Genomic DNA, 27341 nt, shown 5'->3' with positions numbered 1-27341 from the left:
AAAATTAACCAATTCCTGCTCCAATTTTGTTTACTAGAAACTTCTACCTAAATCTGCTCTGGGGCAGTCAAAGGAAAATAAACAATATACTGTTTTAAGCATACTAGAGCTCAGAATCTCTACTGATTCCTAACAATATTTTTCCACAGCGATACCTTTCTTCATTTGTGCTATAACTCTGTCAGCAGACACCTTGCTCCTAGGCTGCAGTTCTAGAGACACAAAAATTTAAATTCACCTATCTGGTCTTTTTAACACTTAAACATTTTTATTGTGTCCCTAATCTAATTCCATCCCTTCAGGGTTCTGTACCCTTCAGACATTCCTAAAGCAAACATTCAAAATCCTATCACTATCATAAATACCATGAACATCAGTTTAATTCTGGAATTTCTTTTGTTTCCTTAACATTACTTTTATCCTCATTTTCTTACATACTCTGAATTTATGTTCCCTTGTAGTGAACCTCAAATAAAGGCACTCATTTTTCTTATTTTCCTTTCTTTTCTCTTTCCTTCCCTCTCTTCCTTTCTCCCTCTTTTCTTTCCTTCCTTCCTTTTTAAAAAAAAAAACACAGTCTCACTATGTAGTCCAAGCTAACCTAGCAGTTGAAGCCCTTCTGCTTCTATATTCTAAAGGATTATCAAGCATGTGCTAGTGTGCCCAACTACAAAGACAACCTAAATGTTCCTTCAAGGCCCTGAATTAAAAACCCAACACACACACACACACACACACACACACACACACACACACACACACACACACACACACACACACACACACACACACACACACACACACACACACACACACACACACACACACGCGCTCCATGAACGATGAATCACCTTTAATCCCAGCTACTACTCAGGAAGTGAATATTGAGAAGATAGGAGCATGAAGCTAGTCTAGACAGACTCCAAATCAACAAACAAGCTAGGTTATGATGGCATATGCCTATAATCCCAAATACATCTGAGCACTAATTGCAGCCTGTAATCCTAGCTACCTCAGAAGGCTGAGATCTGAGGACTACAGTTGAAAGTCCATAAGCCTCTTATCTCCAATTAACCATCAAAAAGCAGAAAGTAAAGCTAGGGTTCAAGTGGTAAAGAGAGATCCAGCCTTGAGCAAAAAAGCTGAGAGGCAGCTCTAGGCCCAAGATCAGCACACACATACAAAAAAAATCCCTAACACAAAGGAGGAATAGGCAGGAAGATCTCAATCTACAGCTTGTTGGGCAAAAACAAGAACCTATCTGAAAAATAACGAAAAAAAGGGCTTTTTGACATATGGCTCAAGTGGTGGAGCATTTGTGTAACAAGCCCAAGACCTTGAGTTAAAAAATCTCACTACCAAATGCTAGGTGTGGTAGTATACACTTGTAATCTCAATAGTCAGGAGGTAGAGGCAAGAGGAGCTCCAATTCAAGACCAGTCTGGACTACATGACCACAATCTTAAAAAAATTGAAATAAAAAAAGATTGTTTTGCCTTTTAATCCTAAGGAATAATCAATCTTTTTTTTTTTTTTTTTTGGTCAGCTGTGGTGCTTGAAATCAGAGCCTAGGGCACTGTCCCTGAGCTTTTTTTTTGTTTGTTTGTTTTTGGGTCAGGTCATGGGCCTGAACTCTGGGCCTGGGCGCTGTCCCTCAGCTCTTCAGCTCAAGGCTAGCGCTCTACCACTTGAGCTACAGCACCACTTCTGGCTTTTTTCTTTTTGCTTATGTGGTGCTGAGGAATCGAACCCAAGGCCTCGTGCATGCAAGGCAAGCGCTCTACCACTGAGCCACCTTCCCAGCCCTGTCCCTGAGGTTTTTTGCAAGGCTAGAGCTCTACCACTTTAAGCCACAGGACCACTTCCGGTTTTCTGGTGAACAACTGGAGATAAGAGTATCAAGGACTGTCCAGCCCAGGTTGGCTTCTAACCTCAATCCTCAGATCTCAGCCTCCTGAGTAGCTAGGATTATTGGTGTGAGCCACAAGCAGCAGGCTTTCAATCCATCTTTATTTCTTAGTAATTCCACTGTTCTAATCAGAAAGTTTTGCTAAAAAAATCCCACTTATTGCTCATTTTTCTTTCCTCATTTTGAATTCTATCTCACCGATTCTTACCTTTCATGGAACCATAGCCAGGCGCCGATGGCTCAAGCCTGTAATCCTAGCTACTAGGGAGGCTGAGATCTGAGGATCACAGTTCAAAGCCAGCCAGGGCAGGAGAGTCAGTGAGACTCTTATCTCCAATAAACCACTAGAAAACTGAAGTGGCTATGTGGCTCAAGTGATAGAGTGCTCGCCTTGAGCTGAAGAACGCAGGGACAGCACCCAAGCCCAGAGTTCAAGCCCCACGACCGCCATAAAAAAGAAAAAAAATAGAACCATAGTGTCTTCTCTTTCCCTCCTGCATGCCTTCTCTTTCACCATTCTAAGGCAAATTTTTCTTGGTCTTAGGGCAAATTTTTCTTGGTCTTCCTTGAGTATTCTCATAATAACTAATGTATCACACAATGTGTGGTACTTGATTTTTATTTTTTTTATCGGTCGTGGGGCTTGAACTCACGGCCTGGTCGCTGTCCTTGCGCTCTTCAGCTCAAGGCAAGTGCTCTATCACTTGAGCCACAGCGCCACTTCCTGTTTTCTAGTAGTTTATTGGAGATCAGAGTCTCTCGAAGTTTCCTGCCCAGGCTGGCTTTGAACTGCCATCCTCAGATCTCAGCCTCCTGAATAGCTAGGATTACAAGGCATGAGCCACGGGCACCCAGCACTTGCTTTTTTTAATAACACTTTCTTTCATGTGTCTTAGGCCCTAAAAACAGATTTAAGTATCTGTCCTATCAATATCTAATACAAGTCCAAAATCATAGTATGTACTAAACTCTAGTTAACAGTACTACCTAATATAACACATATGTAAACCTCTAGATATTTATAATAAAGTAATATATCAGAGCTTATAAAAATTTTGCAGAGCACAGATGATTTCTATAGCTGTCTCCATAGAACACAGAACCACAGTGTATCCTCTTCCACATAGACTGTCTTTTTACAATAATGACTTCTGTTAGAAGTAATCAAACCAGTGCATTAATAATATATGCAAGGCACATTATGCTGAAGTTTTTCTTTCTTTGATGGTTTAGCACAAACATCAAGTGTCTTAGGGGCATCATGAATATTATGATTATACCACAAGAGATTAAAAGGCTAGGTTTTGAACTTGCTTACAATATTCCCTAAAATAATTTTCTTTTGCTTTGTTTTTATCTCTTTCCTTAAAAAAATGACTTAATAAAAATCCCTCATGTCAGTTTGCTTGCCTATAGCTTTCTTGAATATACAAGCAACAAAAGAATAAGTAAGTGAAAAGGAATAGAAAATGAGCAATGAGCAATTGCTTAACTTCCTGGACAGTATAAAATGGCTGACTTTTTGAATATTTAATTATTGTAACCAGAGCTGAAGCATCCTTTTACCTTGCTTTGTCCTCTTTGCTGAAATCTTCTTCACTGTCTTTCAATGTCAACTGACATCTCAGTACTCAATATACTTTATTATTTATGTCCCTCTAAAAGAATGTATCACTCTAACTCATTTGCCTCAACCTCCATTATAGCTACAATGTGAAGGAATGTATTCACTATTAAGAGGTTTTTCTCTCTTCTTTACCTCAGGCCTTGAAATTTTGACATTAAGGCATAATTTCCAATAATCTTTTCCATTAACAGATTCTCAAGCTATATGAAAATATCAAATGTCCCATTATATTTTAAAATGAAATCTTTTGTAGACCTGCATGAATCACTTGCCTTAAAATGGCTATTCTGTAATGACATTTCATATTCAAGATAAAATGAGAATAGGTAAAAATAAAAGAATCTACATTGGCAAATACATAGAAAATAAGCAGTAAGTGTTCTAAGACATTGTTTTTGTCTTATGTTCATTTCTTTGGAATGTGAAGGATTAGAGCAAAAAATATGATAAAATCAATCTGCCTATCCATATCTAAATCTGTTAATAAACTGAATCATAATACCTTTCAAAATAGAAGCTAAAATTCAAGATTTTGGGGGCGGGGGGGAAAATGGCACAAGCACTGAAACTTGAACAAAGGGTCTGGGACCTGTCCCTTAGTTTTTGTGCTCATGGTTGGCACTCTATCAGCCGAGCTACAACTCCGCGTTTTTGGTGGTTAATTGGAGATATAGTCTCATAGACTTTGTTGCCCAGGTTGGCTTCCCAAACTGTGATCCTCAGATCTCAGCTTCCTGAGTAACTAAGATTACAGGCATGTTCCACAGGTATTAAATTTTTCTTTTTTTTTTTTTTTTCCAGTGGTGGGGCTTGAAATCTGGGCCTGTGCAATGTCCCCAAGCTCTTCAGCTCAAGGCTAGCACTCTACCACTTGAGCCACAGTGCAACTCTGGTTTTCTGGTGGTTTATTTGATATAAGAGCCTCATGCACTTTTCTTCCCAGGCTGACTTTGAACTGAGATCCTCAAATCTCAGCCTCCTGATAGCTAGGATTACAGGTATAAGGCACTGGTACCTGGCTTAAATTTGTTTTTAAAGTGAAATTTCAGATAGTAGGTGACATGTGGTCACAAAAACAAAACAAAACAAAAAAACCTAAGACTTGCATTGGTACAGCAGAAATAAATTCTATAAGGTCTAGTGTCAACTTTGCTCTGATTTTATTAATGACAGTTCATAATAACTAATAACATCTAATGGGGCTGGGAAGGTGGCTCAGTGGTAGAGCGCTTGCCTTGCATGCCTGAGGCCCTGGGTTCTATTCCTCAGCACCACATAAGCAAAAAGAAAAAAAGCCAGAAGTGGCACTGTGGCTCAAGTGGTAGAGCGCTAGCCTTGAGCTGAAGAGCTGAGGGACAGCGCCCAGGCCCAGAGTTCAGGCCCCACAACTGGACCCAAAACAAAAAACAAAAAACAAAAAAAAACAAAACTAATAACATCTAATGACCTCTCAATGAGTCTATTCAATTTAAGGATGCTAGGTTTCATTTTCATTTCTTTGATTTCCTGTGATCCTCCCATAAGAGTGCATAGTTAACAATTCTTTTGTTTTGGTTTCTTTTTGCCAATCCTAGGGCTTGAACTCAGAGCCTGGGCACTGTCCCCAAGCCTCTCTGGGGTGAAGGCTAGCACTCTACCACTTGAGCCACAGCACCACTTCCAACATTTTCTGTGTATGTGGTACTGAGGACTTGAACCCAGGGCTTCATGCACGCTAGGCAAGCACTCTACCACTAAGCCACATTCCCAGTCCATAGTTAACAATTCTTTCAATGCCAGGCTATCACCCAAAAACAAAATGAGTAATCAGTTAACACACATTCTAAATCTCAAGGTGTTAATAAAAATTGGTCTAGCATTAAAAAACTCGACTTAGAATGGTAGTTATTTCTTCTCTTAGATATAGTGTTCTAATAAGTAGTCCATGAAGTAGTCTACTCTAAGGTTTTTCTTCCCATACATAAAGGATCCCACAAAAGCATGGGTGGGTAAGAGATGTCAAATCACTTGTTCAGACATTCCCAACAAGATAACTTTCTCTTCCCTCCACTCTAAAATCCACCTGGTTTATGAGTTACAAAAATTCTTATCTGGTGCTATTAAGCAGTTTAACTCTAGATTATTTTTCTCCAGCTATTTAACCCAGGAGTTATTGTAGACTCCTCCATCTCCCTTTTTGACTATTGACCAGTACCTTCAAATCAAACTCCTAATTATTTCTTGAATCTGCCCCTTCTTTTTTTTGTTTTTGGTCAGTTTTGGGGCCTGAACTCTGGGCCTGGGCGCTGTCCCTAAGCTCTTCAGCTGAAGGCTAGCGCTCTACCACTTGAACCACAGAACCACTTCTGGCTTTTTCTGCTTATGTGGTGCTGAGGAATCAAACCCAGGGCCTTATGCAAGCAAGGTAAGCACTCTACCACTGAGCCACCTCCCCAGCCCCTGTCCCTTCCTTTTAATCACTCTGAATCCTTACAAATTAATTGATTTCCTGCCCATGTTTAGTTCCTGACAATTTATATCCCAGAGCAATCTTTCGGAATCAGATATGTGGTTATTTCACTTATCAACTTAAAACCTTAAGTTGATGTAATGTTTCTCAGCTTAAAAATCTTTCAATAAGAATATACCACAGGGAGCTGGGCACCAGTGGCTCACACCTGTAATCCTAGCTACTCAGGAAGCTGAGATCTGGGGATCGAGGTTCAAAGCCAGCCCAAGCAGGAAAGACCATGAGATTCCTATAAACCACTAGAAAACTGGAAGTGGTGCTGTAGCTCAAGTAGTAGAACGCTCGCCTTGAGCTGAAGTATATATATATATATATATATATGCACACACTATACACACACACACACACACACACACACACACACACACACACACACACACACACACACACCACAGGGGCTGGGAAGTTGGCTCAGTGGTAGAGTGCTTGCCTCGCATGCATAAGGCCTTGGGTTCGATTCCTCAGCTCCACATAAGCAGAAAAAAGCCAGATGTGGCGCTGTGGCTCAATTGGTAAAGTGCTCGCCCAGGGCTGAAGAGCTTAAGGACAGGGCCCGAGCCCAGAGTTGAAGCCTCACAACAACAACAACAAACCATAAAGGAGCACACCAATAATCTCAATTGGAAGGCAGAGGATTATGAGTTTGAGGCCAGCCTGGGCAAAGTTAGCAAGACATTATCTCAAAAACAAAATACAAAAAAACAAATGAGTCAGGTGTTGGTGGCTCATGACTATAATCATAGCTACTCAGGAGGCTGAGATCTAAGAATCAGGGTTCAAAGCCAGCCTGGGCAGAAAACTCCTGGTGAGACTCTTACCTCCAATTAACCACTCAAAAACCAAAAGTGGTGCTGTACCTCAAGTGGTAGAGTGCTAGCCTTGAGCACAAAGAAGCTCAGAGACATCATGAAGGCCCTGAGTTCAAGTCCCATGACTGACTAAGAAAAAAAAAAAGAGAAAGAGAAAAAAAAAAGAGGGCTAGAAATGTGGCTTAGTGGTAGAGTGCTTACCTAGAATGCATGAAGCCCTAGGTTTGATTCCTCAGTACCACATAAACACAAAAGGCCAGAAGTGGTGCTGGCTCAAGTGGTAGAGTGCTAGCCTTGAGCAAAAAAGGAAACTCAGGATCAATGCCCACACCCTGAGTTCAAGCCCCAGGACTGGCAATAAACAAATAAATAAAAATCAAAAAAGAGAGAGAGATAGACTTGGGAATGCGACTCAAATAGTAGAGCTCTTGCCTAGCATGCTTAAGAACCTGGGTTCAATCCCCAGTACTGTGCTCAAAAGCAGAGCATGTGTTTTGTATTGTAAGGCACTTGATTGAATTCCCAGTAACATACTGGACACCTGTGGGTCACATCTATAATCTTGGCTATTCAGAAGACTGAGATCTGAGGATCTCTGTTTGCAGACAGCCTGGGCAAGAAAATCATGAGACTTTTATTTCCAATTAATCAGTAAAAAGCTGGAAGTAAAGCTGTGGCTCAAGTGGTAGAGTACCAGTCTTGAATGGAAAAGCTAAAGAAAATGCCCTAGCCCTAAATTCAAACCCCAGTATTGGCACACTGGCACACATACATACACACAATTCACACAACTTCTTTCTTAGGCTAAAGTACATACTCTTTGTTGAACACATCAGACTCTATTTTAGGATTTACTGTATTTGATACATGCTAAAGAACTGTGCAAGTATAAAATATGGTTCCATTTTATCCTCAGTGGCTTTACCCCTGATAGGCCAGTTAAATGTTAACAAAATTACTCCTACATTGCAAGCCATAAGCAAATTGACCAAAAATGCATAATCAACTATCTGTAAAAGTGAAGCAACACATTCAGCAAGTACTTATTATGTGCCTAAAATAGCCCAGGTCTTGTCACAGCCCATGAGGACGCTCCCGTGAAAAGGTCTTTGCCCTTTTGGAGTCTGCATTCTAGGGCAGAGAAAGAAAACTATTTTTTTGTGTGGGTGTGTGGCAGTTCTGGGACTGAACTCACAGCCTCAAGCTTGCCAAACAGCTACTCTGCCACTTAAACCAGGTCCTCATTTCAGAGAATGATAAACACTATGAAAAGAATCAGAAGATCTAGAGGAAGAGTAAACATCAAAGCATATTGAAAGGTAGTATGATAAGATCACAGGTAAGCAGTTGTAGAGCAGAAAAACTGGAGTTCAAAAAAACGGTGGCTCATACCTGTAATCCTAGCTACTCAGAAGGCTGAGATCTGAGGGTTTCAATTCAAAGCCAGACCAGGCATGAAAGTGCATGAGACTCTTTTTTTTTTTTTTTGGGGGGGGGTCCAGTCATGGGGCCTGAACTCTGGGCCTGGGCGCTGTCCCTCAGCTCTTCAGCTCAAAGCTAGCGCTCTACCACTTGAGCCACAGTGCCACTTCCGGCTTTTTTTCTTTTTGCTTATGTGGTGCTGAGGAATTGAACCCAGGGCTTCATGCACACAAGGCAAGCGCTCTACCACTGAGCCACCTTCCCAGCCCCCCCATGAGACTCTTATCTGCATTTAACCACCAGAAAACCAGAAGTGGCGTTGTGGCTCAAAGTTGTAGATCACTAACCTTGAACTGAAGAGCTCAGGGACAGTGCCCAGGCCCAGAATTCAAACCCCACGATGGACAAAACAAAAACAAAAAACTGAGGTTTCCATTCTTGTTCTATTATTTTACCAGTTAAGTAACAGTCCCAAAGTCTTAAACAGGATAACAATCCCTAATTTACAAAAATATGTAAGATTAAATAAATACAATAATTTATGTGAAAAGGATCAGGCCAGTACTCAGCTTCTATTCCTCCATATCTGTTAGCTATTCAGAGATTAACATCAAAATAATGTAATATCCATTATGAAACTGTAACCCCTCTGTATATCACCTTTATAATAATAAAAATACATTTAAAAAAATAATGAAACAGGGCTGGGAAGGTGGCTCAGTGGTAGAGCACTTGCCTTGCATGCCTGAGGCCCTGGGTTCAATTCCTCAGCACCACATAAGAAAAAAGCTGGAAGTGGCACTGTGGCTCAAGTGGTAGAGTGCTAGCCTTGAACTGAAGAGCTGAGGGACAGCGCCCAGGCCCAGAGTTCAGGCCCCACGACCGGACCCAAATAAATAAATAAATAAATAAATAATGAAACATCCAAAAGATGAGTATACAGACTGCTTCTGAAAGAAGATACAAACTTAACTAAATCTTATCTCTCTGATGAAGGAATTGTTACAGTTTTGTAATTAACAAAAATGCTTCCTAAGTTATCTTTCCTGTTTATCTGAAGAGAATCCTACTAGTGGATAACTACTTTAAACAATGATAGAGGGCTGGGAAGGTGGCTCAGTGGTAGAGCGCTTGCCTTGCATGCATGAGGCCCTGGGTTCGTTTCCTCAGCAACACATAAGGAAAAAAGAAAAAAGCCAGAAGTGGCGCTGTGGCTCAAGTGGTAGAGCGCTAGCCTTGAGCTGAAGAGCTGAGGGACAGCGCCCAGGCCCAGAGTTCAGGCCCCATGACCGGACCAAAAAAAAATAAAAATAAAAATAAACAATGATAGGGGCAGGTGCTGGTGGCTCACGCCTATAATCTTAGCTACTCAGGAAGCTGAGATCTGAGGATCTAGGTTCAAAGCCAGCCTGGGCAGAAAAGTCCTGAGACTCTTTTCTCCAATAAACTACTCAGAAAATTGAACCGGTGCTGAGGCTCAATTGGTAGAGCTCTAGCCTTGAGCTGAAGAGTTGAAGAGTTGATGAGCTCAGCGTTGAAGCCCCAAGACCAACAACAACAAAAAAAAAACTATAATGGGGTGAAGAGTTGGATAGTCCACTTATGACATCAAATGCAAACACAAAAACAATCTCCTATCTTTTCCCCAGAATCTCATACATTTTATTGGTCCTCACTATTAATCCTTCATACATATCTAGGTTAATTTCTTTTGCCAAGCTTTTGGCTGGCCTTGGGGCTTGAAGTCAGGGGCTGGGTGCTGTTCCTGAGCCTCTTTGTGCTCAAGGCTAGCGCTCTACCACTTGAGCCACAGAAACACTTCCACTAGGTTAGATTTCTCTAGTCCAAAAATGTAAAGGGCTGGGAATGAAGCCTTGGGTTTGATTTTTCAGTACCACACAAACAGAAAAGGCTAGAGGTGGTGCTGTGGCTCAAGTGGTAGAGTGCTAGCCTTGAACAAAAGCAGCTTACGCACATTGCCCAAGCCTTGAGTTCAAGTCCCATGACTGCCCGCCCCCCCCCCCCCCCCCCCCCGCCATACACAAAAAAATAAAGTCAAGAAAAATTTCCAACAGGTTGTAAGAGAGGTGCTTCAGGGTACATTTACCTAGTGCCTCCTTCCCTAGCTTCTGAAACAGAAGAACTAGGACTCCCAGAAGATTAGATTATCAGATCATTATCAGCCAGAATTATCACCATCCTTAATCAGTTTTCAAATCCTACTATATCTTTTGAGATAGAAAAATCTTTTGTATCACTGCTTTCCAGTCTCAGGTGCTAGAATGGATGACTGGCTCAGTGGGGGTTTTATAACCTGTTCTCTGTCAATGTTTTTGTTTCATTTTTGTGATGGTCCTGCAGCTTGAACTAAGGACCTGAGCTGAGAGACAGAGCCAAGGCCCAGAGTTCAGGTGCAACAACAACAACAAAAAGATAGAGTCTCTCAGACTTTCTAGTCTATGTTCCCCTGGAGTAGCAAGGATTACAACCATGAGCCATTGATGCCAGGCCTAAATCAACCTCTGAAATCAAAGAATTTTCTCCTTAATATTTCTAAGTGTTTTTCCCAGAGTCACCCTGACCCTTATTCTAGTCGGTTCTATTATTAATGACTTGGGAAGTCAGGAATAAATTAGATCACCATGACAGGATAAACGAACTCCAAAAGAATAAATTGATCAATGAAGAGGAAAAGGCAAATTTTAACTGACTGAACTGAGCTAGTGTTCCCATCTAAAGGCTGCCATAGGCTTTTATATCAAAGCACAAACCCATCCCATAGGATCTGGGGTGTACCCAAGGGGTTAATGGAATACTTAACATGTACAAGGTGGCTCTGGTTTCAATCCTAGCACCACTACCACCACACACAAAAAAAAAGCGGGGGGAGGGAAACCCAAAGAATTTTGATTATTCCCTAACATTTCTGACCTATAAATATAGTCTCAGCTCAAAAACTATAGGGTATCCACAAAGGGTGGAATTATAGGTAATATTTTACATTTTTACAAATTGTGGATGTTCTTTATAACATTTCATACATTCACCTGTTTCCATATTTCATATTATACAGAAGTAGAATCTGACTCAAAAATGTTAAATATATACTATATTATGAATGAAAGATGAAACTATAACTTCATTTAATGAAGACATACTGAGTCAGCTACTTCTAGGCACTGCTTTATTTGATAGTCCTGATCATATAATTAGATGTACTAAATTGAGTTGCAAAAAGTTTACTTTTCTTGCAAAACTAAGAACTGGACCCAATCCTTCAAGCATGCTAGGCAAACCGTCTACCACTTAAGCCACACCCAAGCCCCATGGGAGTTTATTTGTTCTCCTGTATTAACATCTTGGCTTTGAAATGAGTTTAAATGCTTGAAGAATAAAGTTATTTGACTGTGTAATACTCATTTACATATAAAATCAAGATACCTTGTTTCCTTCTCTTTGTGTATATTGACTCTATGATCACTTTAAATGATATACCTCTCCCCTGAGATCTGACAACAGGGACTTATAATATTTGTGATTCCTGAGAACTAGGTAATTGTGCTACTGGTGAGAGAAAAGCAGGCTTTATTCCAAGATGCTGTTACTACAGTATTTCAATTCACTATTACTTTGCTATTTCTAGTTAGAATACAAATAATGAGAACAATTTCACATTAAGAAGTTTATATGCCCAGCACATGGGCACATGAAAACTAACTGTGGAAGAACTAAATTGTAACAACTTAAATAAGACTTTGAACCCTCACAGAAAAGCTACTCACAAAGTTACAAGGGACAGCTGTGAAAAATTCTTGCAAGCCACTGCTGTAAGCACAACTACCTCCCCAGGAAATCCCTCTTGAATCTCATTATATTACCTCAACTCTCATGTTCCAAGTCTGGGGATGTATTCTAAATTCTATCTCTGTCAGCCACATTGACACCTACAAAGAGCCAGGCATAGCCTCCTGGGAAGTGGTATTAAGCTGCTTCAAATTAGAACCTTGGTAGCTCCTGAATACCAGAATCAACGCTTGTAGCAGTCAGCAAAAAGAGGTTAATTAAGCATTTCTCTCATCACCAATTAAAATGTTCAGATCAAGGAAAACACACTTGTATTGGTGAGTCAGCCACAAATAAAGCATGTAGTCCCAAATCTACACTATTTGGGGACATAAATCTATACTTCCTAGCCTTCAGAGCACCATGATTGGCTCTCTAAAAGAAACAGTCACCTACTATAGAAGGGCCTGTCAGCATTTTCCCATTTCTGTTGGACTCATCTTTCTAGTCCCTCTCCACTTCCACATTTAACTCTGAACTACTGAACAATCAATATTTTTCCTCTTAAAATCTAGTAATCGCAACAGTTAGGCAGGCGTCAAAGTATTCCTGTAATAGCATCATTTTCATATCTTTTGTGACATCCTCTCACAAAGGATACTAGAAGATAAGCTCTGTCTCCCTTTCTCTCCATTTCTGAAAACGCAGAATCATTGGATCAATGACTTGTCCCTTATCACAGTGACTGAGCTAATGTTTTCACTAGTAGTGTCCCCATTCCCAGCTTCATGCGTCACCCACTGTGGTACGCTTCCTCAGCAATTCCCAGGTAAAATCCTCTTTCCTCAGGAAAAATCCACAAAGCTTAATCTAACTTTTCATATTGCAATTAAACAAAGCAAAATCTTTTGATAGTCAAAGATCACTCACCTGAACAATAACAACCAATTCCAAAACCTCAGGCAGCCTTTGAAAGACAATGAAATAAGCTAACCAAAGGAGAAAGCTGTGTTAAGTAGAAAATTGCCTTTGTCATCGGTCAAAGGATGTCTTAAAATTTTCAGAAAGCAATATAATGTCATGAAATGTTTACATACCACTAACCACTTTTTAACATGTAATTTTGATGTACACAGTTTAAATTATTAGATTGTTTTTGGTAGAGTAAAAACCAAATGTTTCCTAAGAAACTCCTCTTTTAAAGAAAATGTAGGGGGCTGGGAAGGTAGCTCAGTGGTAAAGCACTTGCCTTGCATGCCTGAGGCCCTGGGTTCGATTCCTCAGCACCACATAAGCAAAAAGAAAAAAGCCGGAAGTGGCGCTGTGGCTCAAGTGGTAGAGCACTAGCCTTGAGCTAAAGAGCTGAGGGACAGCGCCCAGGCCCAGAGTTCAGGCCCCACAACCAGACCCTTCCCCCCCCCCCAAAAAAAAGAAAATGTAGATAATGTGGCTTTTCTGGCATTCACATTAACCATGTCATTAATAAGTCCAGAAACAATTTGTGGGGTTTTGTGGACTTTAGATGGTTTTGCATTAAAGCAATAGTTAAGAAATCAACTAGATAAGAGTTTTAGACCTAGGTCATACTCTCCCTATTAAAAAAAAAAAAAAAGCATAAGTCAGGTACACAATTCATATTGCTTCTTGAAAAAAATGTTTAAAAAGGAGCATAAACTGGTTAAAAATGCTTACGTTCCTTAAAATTTTAGTATGTGAGATTTATCTGTCTAAGCTGAAACCACAGTCCTTAGAGATCAACTTCCTGAGTTACTAGGATTACATAGGTGGGCAACTGGCACCTGGCCTTAATCAACAAGGTTTGAATTAGAGCTGCCTAAAATAGACATTTTAATTTTATGAAGGCTAAAAATGTATTGATCAAGATGCATCTATAAACTGCTTTGTTAAATGGCAATTCCTTTGTACAACTACTTTGAGATAATAAAATTTAAAAGAATGTATAAATGACAGATGTATTTTCACAAAATCTGAATTTATATTTCTAATAGAAGAATGTATGAGAGGATTTTGAACTCTCATCTTGCCAATTTAGTCATCATAATTCTCACTAAAAGCTATTAAATAACGTGGGATTGGGTATGGGGAAAGAGAATGTAAACAAGAGAAAAAAAATTTTAGTATGTAGTATTGACCCAATCTAACAGTATGGGGTTATTTTTTGTTGTTATTTTTGTCTGCGAATAGGACTCAGACTTGGCATCTGACACTTACTGGCTGGCATTCCACCACCTGAGCTGGGCTTCTAACCTTTGTTGTACTATTGTTTTTGGTTGTTGATGTGGTTGTAGTTGTTTGTTCGTCATAGGGCTTGAACTCAGGGCCTGGCACTGTCCCTGAGCTCTCTTGCTCAAGACTAGTGCTCTATAATTATGAGCTACAGCACCACTTCCAGTTGTCTGGTGTGATTCATTGGAGATGTTTCACAGACTTTACTGCTTGTCTGGCTTTGAACAATGATCCTCAGGTCTCAGCCTCCTGAGTAGCTAGGATTACAGGCATGAGTCACCTATGCCCAGCTCCAACCCTTGTGTTTTAACTCTGTGTGTGTGTGTATGTGTGCGTGCACACATACACACGCACGCATGTACACGCAGGGATCTCCACTCACATAAGACAAACATGCTACTGCTGAGCTACATCTTCAGGCCCTTAATTTCATTTTTATTCCTGTACCGTTAGATAAGAAATTTCTTGGGGCTGGGAAGGTGGCTCAGTGGTAGAGCGCTTGCCTTGCATGCATGAGGCCCTGGGTTCGATTCCTCAGCACCACATAAGCAAAAAGAAAAAAAAGCCGGAAGTAGTGCTGTGGCTCAAGTGGTAGAGTGCTAGCCTTGAGCTAAAGAGCTGAGGGACAGTGCCCAGGCCCAGAGTTCAGGCCCTACGACCGGACCCAAAAAAAAAAAAAGAAATTTCTTCCAGTTAATGATAATCCAATAGCAAAGTTAACATTACCATAACTAAATAGGCCAAAAAATATGAAATTTCCTATAATGCTTTCAGGGTTTTTTGTTTTGTTTTGTTTTTTTGAGGTGCTGGGGTTTGAACTAAGGGCTTCACATTTACTATAACTATTTTTTAACTTGGGGATGGAGGAAAGAGGGGGTAGATAAAGGTAGAGATGCAGATAAAAAAATAAGAAACAATTTTTTCTCCAAAAGACAGCAATTAAAAAATACACAAATTCCAGGTATCAGTGACTTACACCTGTAATCCTTCTGAGGATCATGGTTCAAAGCCAGCCTGGGGGGCTGAGAATGTGGCTTAGAGATAGAGTGCTTGCCTAGCATGCACAAAGCCCTGGTTCAATTCTTCAGTGGCATATAAGCAGAAAGCAGGAAACTCCATGAGACTCAATCTTCAATTAACAACCAAAAAACCAGAAGTGGTACTGTGGCTCAAGTGGTAGAGTGCTAGGCTTGAGCTGAAGAGCTGAGTGAGGGACAGTGTCCAGACCCAGAGTTCAAGCCCCATGACTGATGAAAGAAAGAGAAAGAAAGAGAAGGAAGGAAGGAAGGAAGGGAAAAAGAAAGTAAGAGAGAGAGAGAGAAAAAAAAAGAGAAAGAAAGAAAGAAAGAAAGAAAGAAAGAAAGAAAGAAAGAAAGAAAGAAAGAAAGAAAGAAAGAAAGAAAGAAAGAAAGAAAGAAAGAAAGAGAGAAAAGAAAAGCCAAGCCAGACTGGGCAGGGAAGTCCACGATGAGACTCTAACCTCCAGTTAACCACCAGAAAACTGGAAATGACACTGTGGCTTAAGTGGTAGAGCACTAACTTTGAACAAAAAAGCTCAGGACACCATCTAGGCCCTGAGTTCCAGACCAGTACCAGTGTACACATACACATGCACACACACAAACTGAGAAATAAAAACCCACAAACAGGAAAACTACAACTATATAACTGAAGCAGTAGCATATGCATGGTAGCTGCATTTTTCTTTCTCCATTTCTATTAACACATTTTTTTTAAAAAAACACAATTTTCATGGTCCCTCACATAAGGTCAAGTACAGTCAGTCTCTGCTTCAGTACTGTTAACTGATTTCCTAGAGACAGCACAACCAAGGGATAAGAGGCACCAGCTAGGAGGCAAGAGTCTATATTCAAATCCTCATTTTGCCAATTACCAGCTATAGTGAGAGAGAGAGAGAGAGAGAGAGAGAGAGAGAGAGTGTGTGTGTGCGTGTGCGTGTGCGTGTGTGTGTGTGTGTGTGTGTGTGTGTGTGTGTGTAGCAGTACTGGGGCTTGAACTCTTCCTTAGCTTTTTCAATGCTGGCACTCTTACCATGTAAAGCATAGCTCCACTTCTGGCATTTGGCTGGTTAGAGATAAGTCTCTCAAATGTGTCTGCCTAGGCTGGCTTCAAATTGCAATCCTTAGATCTCAGCCTCTTGAATAGCTAAGATTACCGGTGTGAGCCACCAGAGCCCAACTACTAGCAGTGTGATCTTGAGCAAATGTAAATGTGCTGATGCTGAATTTCTTTGCCAATATGATGAGGTCAATCACTCCACACCTCAAAGGAGTGCTATCAGAAACTACATGTGAAATATTTAACACAGGGCCTCCAATACAGGTTACTAACAATCATTGAACTGCCATTTAATTTATGGGTGCCAGCTACTCTGGTTGTTTTATCAGACAAGAGAAAAAAAAAAGACAAATGATACAATTTTGTGTCTGTATGTGTCAGTACTAGGGCTTGAACTCAGGGTTGGATGCTGTCCTTAGTTTTTTCAGTCAAGGCTGGTGCTCTACAACTTAGGCCACAAATCCATTTCCAACCTTTTTATGATTAATAGAAGATAAATGTTTCACAGAATTTCCTGTGCAGGCTGGCTTCAAACAGTATCCTCAGATCTCAGCCTCCTGAGCAGCTAGGATTACAGACAGATGCCACCTACTTGGTTCTTTTGGTTCAATATGGCTTTAAAAAAAAAACAAAAAAAAAAAACTAAAGATTCATTTTAAGAAACACTGCATGAAATTCTTCCTGAAGCCAAAGATTGTTCAATTTTCAATATAATCTCTCCTCCTTTGACTATTTTTGCCCAATTCCAATCTAGTATGTTTGGCTCTTAATAGCATCATGGGTAAATGTTTTGTTGAAAATCATCTAGCAAGTCCCACACTAGTCAACATCAGGAATAGTCAAATTTTGTGGATTTGATGTTTTTCCAATTCTTTTTTCAGAAAATAATAATAATAAAAACCTGTTTATAGGAAGTGGAAGTGTTGCCCAAGTGGTACAGTGTAAAGCCTTGAGTGAAAAAAGTCAAGTGAGAGTACAAGGTCCTGAGTTCAAGCCCTAGTACTGGCACTAAAAAACAAATAAGTAAAATGGTTATCTTCAATAGCAGGACATGGTGATTCATACCTGTAATCCCAGCTACTGGATTATTAGAGCCCCCAAAATTAGGACCAGCCTAGATAATATTCTAAGACTCCATTTCAAAGATAAAAACTGGTTTGAGGGGGGAGGCTGGAAAGGGATGGGAAGGGGAAACAAAGGAGGAGGCTACAATGCTTGATAAGAAATGTACTCATTATTTTGCCCATGTAATTGTAACCCCTCTGTACAGTATTTTCACAATTAAAAAAAAAACAACTGGTTTGAATTCCTGGGGGGGGGGGGGGGTGGAACACAAGTTCCATCAATACCATCAACTACTAAATCCAAAATTCCCTGCAAGAATTTAGGTTAACCTCTAAGACTGGATTAGGGCAGGGAGCTTCAATGACAATTTTTAAAAAGGAACTGTTAAAAACAGAGACTAGGGGCTGGGAAGGTGGCTCAATGGTAGAGCGCTTGCCTTGCATGCCTGAGGCCCTGGGTTCGATTCTTCAGCACCACATAAGCAAAAACAAAAAAAGCCGGAAGTGGCACTGTGTCTCAAGTGGTAGAGCACTAGCCCAGAGTTCAGGCCCCATGACCGGACCCCCCCCCCCCCCCCGCAAAAAAAAACCAACAACAACAGAGGGCCTAAATGAACTATGTAACTTGTGGGTAGGGACAAGAGGGGGGAAATTAAGGAAGAGGTAACACTGTCCAAGAAGCATTATTCTCATAACCTGAATTATGGAACTGTAACCCTTCTGTACAACTCATTAATGATAATTTAAAAAACAACAAGAACAACAAAGGGCCTATCCAGTTAATACAGGCTCCCCTCCCCTATTCTCTCCCATTCCCCAGCCACCGTACCTAATCGCATCTTATTAAAATTAACAAACTTTAGAATAATGGAAATACATTTTAGTATTCAAATCTTGCATTTCTGAAGGACACCTGAGAAAACAGTTAAGACCCATCAAAGACTCTGCTACATACAATTTAAGGTTTTGTGTTCTTCTTTGAGCTTTCAAAAATAAAAAGTCCTCTGGGTGTTGGTGGCTGACGCCTGTAATCCTAACTACTCAGGAGGCTGAGATCTGAGGATCACGGTTCAAAGCCAGCCCGGGCAGGAAAGTCCCTGAGACTCATATTTCCAATAAACCACTAGAAAACTAGAAGTGGTGCTGTGGCTCAAGCACTAGAGTGAGTGCTCACCTTCAGCTGAAGAGCTGAGAGATAGCGCCTAAGCCCCGAGTTCAAGCCCCATGACTGACAAAAAAGTAAAATAGTAAATTAAAAAAAATAAAAAGTCCTTGCTCTAGCCTTGACTCATGTTCTCTTCCTTCATGGATAAGACCCACCCCAAATATCAAGAATGTAGAGTGACCAATGAAGGCTCCAACTGCACTGGATACTTTACCTCTGTCAAACTGTCACTTCTGCCATCTTTCAGCACTACTCAATGATACCTTGTTCTTTAAAAGAGACAAAGGCTCTCACCTAGGTAGCTTAGGTTCCCCCCTAAACTCAAAAACCTCCAGTCTCAGCCCTCCTGTTTCCATTGAAGGCATGCTCTACCACGCCCTGTTTAGCTTTCCTTTTTAACAGAGCCCAGAAGCTTACTGACCAATCAATTCATCAGTGAAGAAGTGTTAGTCCTAGAGTAAAAGCCACCAGTGAATATGCACACCCTCCCTACCCCTTTCTAGTCCAAGTTATGCAGGAAAGAGCCAACTGCTGTAATCGTGGACTAGAGCAGAAGGCAAAAACAGAAATAAGGCCACTCGCCATTCAGTCTTTTTGTCTGGAGCACTTCCTGGATTTTTCATTGGCATTTAATACCAAGACACAAGACTCATTTTTCATTAAAGATGCAAGACTTTCACTTTGCCCAGTTTCAAATGGTGTAATTGATCTGTATTGTCTTCTTAAATAACCCAACTGGTGAAGGACACTGCAGCTTTAAATATTTCAGGGCTAGCTAGCAAATAAGACTCCATGGCAATATGGCTCTGAAGGTCGTGTCCTATTGTCTGTTTTCTTTAGGGGGGGTGGGGTGGGGAATCTAAATCCTTCTTTTAGGTAACATGGGAATGGCCCCCAGAACTTCCACTCTTCCATCTCAGTCCCTTGGAGTTCCCGGTGTTTATTGGAACCTAACACTCATAATTTTCCCAGCAGGAGCAATATGCTGATTGTTATTAATGATTCTAGCACCTTCGTGAGACATCAACACATGTGTTCACATTAGTTTAATTGAGCATATGCAACTATTTGAAATAGCACCACTCAAGGGCTGTTAACCTCTTTAAGAGTAAAGCCTGGGTGGTTTGGGTGTGGATGGCTTTCAGGCGGCACCCTAAGCTTAGGATTGCATAACCTGAAATGTGTGGCTACTTAAAATGATAGGAATCTCAGCCTACTCATCCTGGGACTATGCCGGAACCTTGCCATACACTTTGCAGCTTTGTCAAAGAAGATCAAAATGAGGAATTCACAAGCACAATGAAAGAGAAAATAGAAGAAAAAGGTCCTTTCCTACCCCGACAGGCACATAAATACAGTTCCCCAAGCTGTCACAAGGTTACCCAAACCTCGTTCCCTTCCAACATCCCCCACCCCACCCCGAGATGGAACGGCCTCCAGTGAACTGGTGGCTTTGGAGGGAACTGGGCACTGCTGCTCTTTGAAATAAAAACGGAGGAACGATGAAAAGGATGGGAATAAGGGACAGAAGAAGCCGGATAGGAGGAAGGCATGTGCAGGTGCACCAGGGCATTACCTGAAATGGCAACAGATTGTTACCATTATCGGTCCGGAAAGCGTTATCCTCCATCCAGGACTTGGAGGTGAGCGGGGCCGCACGAGGGAACTTGGGGGGCGCGATCACATTGCTGGAGAAGGGCTTTTTGAGCGGCGAGATGGGGTTAAGCGGGGAGGGTACCCCCACGCCCACGCCCACGCCCACACCCACCGCCCGGCGAGGGTCCCGGCCCGCCTGCAGGCCGCCCCACGGGTTGGACGGAGCGCTCCAGGCTGCATTCACGCTTTGGTGCGTGCTCCAGCTGGACGAAGCGGACGAGGCGGCGGCCGCGGCGGCGGCGGCGGCGGCGGCGGCCGAGGACGAGGACGGTTTGCTGGTCATGATGGGCTGGTGGCCGTAGGCGGCGGCGGCGGCGCTCCTCTGCGCGTAGGGCGCCTGGCTGGGGCTGGCGGGCGACCGGCGCTGCGGCGGGGGCTGCGCCTGGGGAGGCTGCGCCGGCTGCGGCGCCGGCGGCGGCGGCGGCTGCTGGTGGTGCTGGGTCTGCGCCAGGCCGATCTGCGGGGAGAAGGTGCCTCCGAAGACTGGGTTGACGTGGTGCGGGAAGTTCTGGAAGAGCATGGTCCCGTTGACGGGGGTGATCCCCTGGAAGAAGCTGTCCTCCACCGCGTTCGTCGTGCCCGTGGACCAGGTGCTGCCGAAGGACGGAGACAGCGACGCGCCCGGGGCCGCGGGCTCCTGGGGTGGCGGCGGCTGTTGAGGGGGCTGATGGAAACTCAAGCCCGGCAGGAGCGGCGACTCCATCTGCATCTTGTCCGGGCCGTTGGGAGCCGGTGGGGCCGCGGCGGGGCTCAGGACCGGCACTGCGCTACTGTCCTCCGGCTTGGGGGTCTCTGAGGAGAGGGGCGTGGACGGGGCTTCGGCTGCGCTGGGCTCGGGCTGGGGCTGCTGCTGCTGCCGCTGCTGTTGCTGGGGCTGGGTTTTGCTTTTGTCCATCAGTAAATCATCCTGCATGGTTTGCGCAGCTGAAACGGGAAGAAAAGACAGAGAGAGAGAGAGAGAAAGAGAAGCGTTGTTGTCAGTGTGATCATTAATGGCCCTCACTGAGCGGGCGGGTGTTTCACTTGCGAAAATCCAGAGCCACCGCCACTAGCCAATTGCAATGCAAATCCATAATCTCCCATTAGAAGAACAGGTCCGGCCGGGGGAGAGGAAGGAGGGGGCTCGGGCCAGGTCTCTAAAAATACAGTGAGAGCGTCTTCACCCTTTCTGACGTCTCTGTGCCTTCCTCTGTGTGAGTGAGAGGGGTGCTTATAAGATAGAAAGACAGCAATTTTCGCCACGTCTCTTTTCCTTCACCGGAACTCAGCGCGGCCACCCTGCAATGAGAAACTGATTCTGGTTCCTGTTTTTTCCCAAGCACCACCCTCCCCCAGTTATTTGCATACGTCAATAAATACTGCTGCGTCCTTCAGCAAGGTTAAAAAGACACCATTCACGACCCTTCCTTCCCCTTCCCCAGCTCAGCCACTTAAAAGAAAGAAAGAAGAGAAAAACAAGCCGCCGACGTGTCCCTCTTGATTAGCAAACCGCGTTCTTGCCTAGGATAATTGTTTCATTTAGCTGCAGCGAACCACGAGGGAGGAAATCTTTGGCATTTGTTGGGAGGACTCAGCTGCACAATCATCCTCTGGCCTCTCAGTAGCGGCAGCTACTCCATTTTGTCAGGAGACATTTTAATTTAAAAAAAGAAAACGCTTTTTATAAAGGTGAAAACCTACTGAAACGTTTGGAAATGCCTGCTTCTCGTTATTCTTAAGGTTTATGGTTTTCCTGCTTATTCTCCAATTTTCTTGTCTCCCAATACTGCCGCACAAGAGATTTCTTGGCTTCTCAGTGTTTCAGGTCTCTACGGGAGCCTGAGAATTTCTCTGCAGAGTGGAGAAATGCTTCTGGTTGGATTTGAGGTCAGAGAGAAAGAGAAAGGGGGCGGGAGAAAGGGGGGGGAGACTGTGAGATGGAGTGGGGGCGGGGCTTAAAATGCATCTGAGATTTAAGTAGACAGTCAAGATAATTCTGGGGTTGCCAGATTTTCGTTTTTGAATCCTCCTGCTGCTGCCTTGATCACAAGACTTTGGCAAATTTAGAACCCATTCTTTTATCACCAGCATTAACAGTGAAAGACTATGGTTTGACGACCCCGAATTACCATATGCTAGCAAAAGTGTTAAAAATAGAGGAGTACAAATTCCCAAATTCTCATACACTGTAATTATAGTGCAGTGCCATCTCTGCTTCATTTAGCCATATAAGGAGTGCATGGTATTTTCCATTTCGCATAGAAAGGCTATATTCACCTCTGTCATACAGCCTGTTTTCCTATGCAAAGATGAAAATAGTAATCACTCAAAATCAGGTTTTTATACATGTACTTATCACCAAGTTAGCTTGTCTCTTAGAACATGTTAGTTGCTTTAAATATATGAATATTAAAGGCCTGTGGCCCTGAAAACAAATATTTTGAAATGTTAAAGGAGCATATGACCAAACATATAATTATTTTTAGATGATGATTCAGTACAATTGCAACCAAGTTATTAATATATTTCATATAGTTAATTAACTCGTGTACTGGAAAAGCATCTTTCTCAGGACATTTATGAAAGGGCAACCAGATACACATCTCTGCCTTTGGACCTGCTTATAATAATTGTTGTAAAATGGAGATAGTAGTGCTATTAACTATTACACAAAGGATGTCAGACCAAGAACCTAGATTAGAGGTAGTTCCATTTTATTAAAAACTGGCATTAAAATGCTTAACAGATATCTTCCATTTCAAAGTTTCATATAAAAAAATTAGCATGCTCAAATGCTACTCTCCTTCTCACACCCATGCATCTCCCTTTCCCCTAAAAAAAACCCCCAAAATATACATCATGAATTAGCAGCTACTACCACTAAAACCTACTTAAGATTGCCTTTATGTTTCTATGTTCCCTGATCTAAAACAATGGCTTTGATCTGTATTGTAAAATACAACACAAAGAGATAAATGAACCTGGGATACAGACAGCACAGAGTTCTATCACTGCCAAAAAAAAAAATGTCATAGAGAAATTTTCATAGTTGGTTTAAATAGTGCTGCAGTAAAGCATTATAATTCTGAAATTTGACTTGCTTCCAGTGAGCTAGAATTCTCTTTATAATAGACAGACATATCATGGCTGAAAATGCATTTGATTATAATTTTAGTATCACCTAGCTTTGTCTTGCTGCTTGTTAATGTGCTTAATTTAAGCTACATGTTCTTGGTGGAAAAATTAATGCTGTACTATGTAGAAAAAATCCTCAAAAGTAAGCTGGACTCACAATATTTTATAATGGCTACAACTAATATTAACATACTTACTGAATTTTTAAGTGCTAGAACAAGACCATTCATTCCTGTTCTCAGCACATTTTAAAGATACAAATTTCACTTTCTGCATAAATTCACTCTGTCAAGGTCAAGATCCACGTTTAGTAATTAAGACCTTTTAAACAAAAGGTAAACCATGGATTAAGACAAAATTTATAAAGTTAATATGCCTTATCTCTCAATAACAGCCTGTACAGTTTGATTGATTTGAAGATTTTTCGCTTATTTGCAGCAAAGTCTGAAAAATAGAGCTCTCCACCCCTCCCCCCACCGAACACACAATAGATTGTCTTTTACATGCACTAACCCAATTTCAAGTAACAAATTCGTAGTAACAGTTACCTTTGAGTGTCCAGTTTTTAAGGATCGATAAAAATTTAACGTGTACAGTATTTATTTTCTTCTTTCAGGTTGATTATGTGACCGCTCTGGCAAAAGCACTTTGACAACTGTAAGATGAGAGGGCATGCGCAAACAGGGAACTGTGGGGGCTGAAGTCCTCCACAAGGTTCTCTGCCCACTTGAGCACGTTCAGCTGGGAAAGGAGGAAGCCCTGCAAATACAGATTGCTAGGGGAAGAGGTTGTGCCCAGATTACATTATATCCTCATAACCAGCCTAAATCAGGAGTGGTTGAAATGGAGGAAAAATAAACTGGTTTGTCAACTTCATTTAGGAAACCAGGTTAAAAGAGAAACTGGATTGTGGGACAGAATGAATACACCCAGCAGAGCTACCTTAAATGGCATTACAATAGTGATGGCTGAGTAGTAGTAAGCAATAGGAACCCCACTGAAAGAAAGAGACTGGGGTGAGGAAGACTGATGAAGGGAGGGAGGACTACTGAGGAATTTTACTTAAACTCTGACCTTACTTAAAAGAGATACTTAATGTAGACTGAAAGATAGCTTAATACTAAATATGATACTATCCTTGGAGGTCAGGTACAAATAGATTTTAATCAAATTTTTGACATTTTAATCCACCAAGATTTCTTTGTGTTTGAATTTTCAATCACTTATTTTAAGATTTTACTTGATACTCTTCGAATCAATTCATCTTATTTTCACTTGTCAAAGAAAATCTATCTTGTATTATTTATACAATGATTAATCAAATAAAATTCCATTGTTTCATATTAAAATAACATTTGGTAAAATATTAATATTTAGTGATTAGTGCATATGTTTAGTGTTTAACTGTAATTCACTGCATTTGACGGTGCCTTCTTTGTTCAAGACAAAAAGCAACATACAGTTTCTATTTCAAAAAAAATTTTGGTGTATGATTTTTCATATTTTAATCTCATGATTCCAAGGCTGTAATGTAATAACATTAACCTCAACTGTTACATATAGTTTCTGAGCACAATAGCTTAAGAGCCACTTTGCTCATATAGGCAGAAAATAATATTCCTTGTGGGATCTGGTACTATGCCATTCACCCAAAGGGTTCAGGGTAAATGTCAGCTGATGACTATGCTGATTGAACTTGGAACTGAAAATGTTAAGCATCATTTAAAACTGTCTTAATTTTCTATCTCCCTTCCTCACCAATTGGAACCAAAGTATTACAATAGACCATAAATTTGCAGCATCGATTAGTCTTTGTTTCTAGCTATTTCTAAGGAGGGAAACAAAGAAGAAAAGAAGCCAGATAAGCTAGCTCATACCTTCAGTCCCTATATTCAAGAGGCTGAAAGTATAAGAATCACAAGTTCAATGCTAGCCTTGACATAGTAGACCCAAACTTGTGGCTCATGCCTGTAATCCTAGCTTCTTAGTAGGCTGAGATCTGAGGATTGAGGTTCAAAACAAGCACAGGCAAAAGTCTATAAGACTCTTCAATAACCATCAAAAAGGCAGAAGTAGAGATACGGTAGAATGCCAGCCTTGAGCAGAAAAAGCAAATGAAAGCTCGAGGCCCTGAGTTCAGAACTCCAGTCCTAGCATGTGCACACACACACACACACACACACACACACACACACACACACACACACACACTTTCTCTCTCTCTCTCTCTCTCTCTCTCTCTCTCTTAAAAAGAAGCAGCAGGCCAGGCCCTTGGTGGCTCACGCCTGTAATCCTAGCTACTCAGGAGGCTGAGATCTGAGGATAGCGGTTCAAAGCCAGCCCAGGCAGGAGAGACCCCGAGACTCCTATCTCCAATAAACCACCAGAAAACCGGAAGTAGCGCTGTAGCTCAAGTGGTAGAGTGCTAGCCTTGAGCTGAAGAGCTGAGGGACAGCGCCCAGGCCCAGAGTTCAGGCCCCACGACCGGACCCAAAAAAAAAAAAAAAAAAAAGCAGCAGCAGAGAACAATCATGGATGGGAATGTAGCACAGTAGTAGTAGTAGAATGCTTCCTTAATGTTTACAAGGCCATGGGTTTGGTCCCTAGCACAGAGGGAAAAGAAAGAAAGGAGAATAAAAGGGAGGGAGAAAAAGAACAAGTACTTTGAATTAATCTACCAAAAAAAGCTCTGTGTAAAATAAATGCTTGCTTATTTCTGTTCTACTTTTGCCTTATATTCCTCTCTCTTCTTCACCCTTCTCCCTCTCTTCCTCTCTCCCTCTTTTTGATTGACTTATTTTTTTGGGGGGGGGGGTCCAGTCATGGCCCCTGAACTCTTGGCCTGGGCGTTGTCCCTCAGCTCTTCAGCTCAAGGCTAGCGCTCTACCACTTGAGCCACAGCGCCACTTCTGGCTTTTTTCTTTTTGCTTATATGGTGCTGAGGAATTGAACCCAGGGCCTCAGGCATGCAAGGCAAGTGCTCTACCACTGAGCCACCTTCCCAGCCCCTCCCTCTTTTTCTTCCTCCTCCTTTTCCTCAAGCAAGATTAATTTCTGCCAAGGAGTTATACTCAACATTTTCATTCTGCAAGGATCAATTTCAATTAACCTTATTCCCAAAGACTTTGTTACCTACCAAACTTCTACTACATTTTCAGTACTTACAGGGAGTGTGGAGGGGGAGGGGCTCATAAAATCCTACAACTGTAAGAGGGATTATTTAAGTTATTTGAAATTAGTATGTCAAAATTAGAAAAAATTAACTTATTCTGGTGTGTTTAAAATGGTTTACTTGAACACAAACTAATCCACCTGACTCCAAGTGCAGGTCTACTAATCATTCCCATAATGGGAAAGATAAGCATTGATCCTCAACCTTGTAAATGATAATTAGCATACAAATACCTAAATATTTTTGTTTTTGAAAGTGAATTAATCTTCCTTTTTTAAAATGAGCACTCAAATCTAAAAAGAAAATAACTCAAATATAACTATGAAGGTATAAGTACATACCAAACTCACAAATTCTAGGAGGGCCCTGAACAAGGACAAAGCCCTTCTCTACTGAAGAATACTGAGTTTTTGTTGTTGTTGTTATTTATTTTTGTCATTGTTTGCTTATTTTCTGCCAGTCTTGGGGCCTGAACTCAGGGCCTGGGCAGTCTCTGAGCTTTTTTGCTCAAGGCTAGAATTCTACCACTCTAGCCACACTTCCACTTCTGACTGTTTGGTTGTTAATTGGAAATAATTTCCTGCCCAGGCTGGCTTTGAACCAGGATCCTCACATCTCAGCACCCTGAATAGACAGGATTACAGGAATGACCCACCAGCACCCAAATGAAAAACTGTTTTTTATTTCATCAAAATGGAGGCACTTTCTGAATTTTGTTTTCAGGTCACAGAGCTTAACCATAACCTCTTTTGAGTATCATTAAAGGCTATAAAAATAGAGTTCTC

The 27341-nt window shown here is 41.5% G+C and overlaps 1 protein-coding gene across 3 annotated transcripts in view; it reads right to left on the bottom strand.

Annotated features, from left to right (window-relative positions):
* Positions 1 to 24570, bottom strand: part of Cpeb3 (cytoplasmic polyadenylation element binding protein 3) — a 153249-nt gene extending 128679 nt beyond the window's left edge. Inside the window, exons 1-3 of one of the 3 annotated variants that reach the window (XM_042689249.1) lie at positions 21951 to 22021; positions 21434 to 21548; positions 20191 to 21194 (exon numbers count right to left, since the gene is read on the bottom strand). In XM_042689249.1, coding sequence (XP_042545183.1) covers positions 20191 to 21183 — 993 coding nt within the window. In that variant the 5' untranslated portion in view covers positions 21184 to 21194; positions 21434 to 21548; positions 21951 to 22021. Of the gene's footprint in view, positions 1 to 20190; positions 21195 to 21433; positions 21893 to 21950; positions 22022 to 23932 lie in introns of those variants that run through there. The other 2 variants (XM_042689250.1, XM_042689251.1) reach the window with 2 other exon arrangements.
* Between the last annotated feature and the right edge of the window lie 2771 nt (positions 24571 to 27341).

This window comes from Dipodomys spectabilis, unplaced genomic scaffold (genome assembly GCF_019054845.1).
Source record: "Dipodomys spectabilis isolate Male_0828 unplaced genomic scaffold, ASM1905484v1 ptg000125l, whole genome shotgun sequence".
NCBI lineage: Eukaryota > Metazoa > Chordata > Mammalia > Rodentia > Heteromyidae > Dipodomys > Dipodomys spectabilis.
Note: the sequence above shows the minus strand (reverse complement) of the source record. Positions and strands in the feature narration are given on the sequence as shown.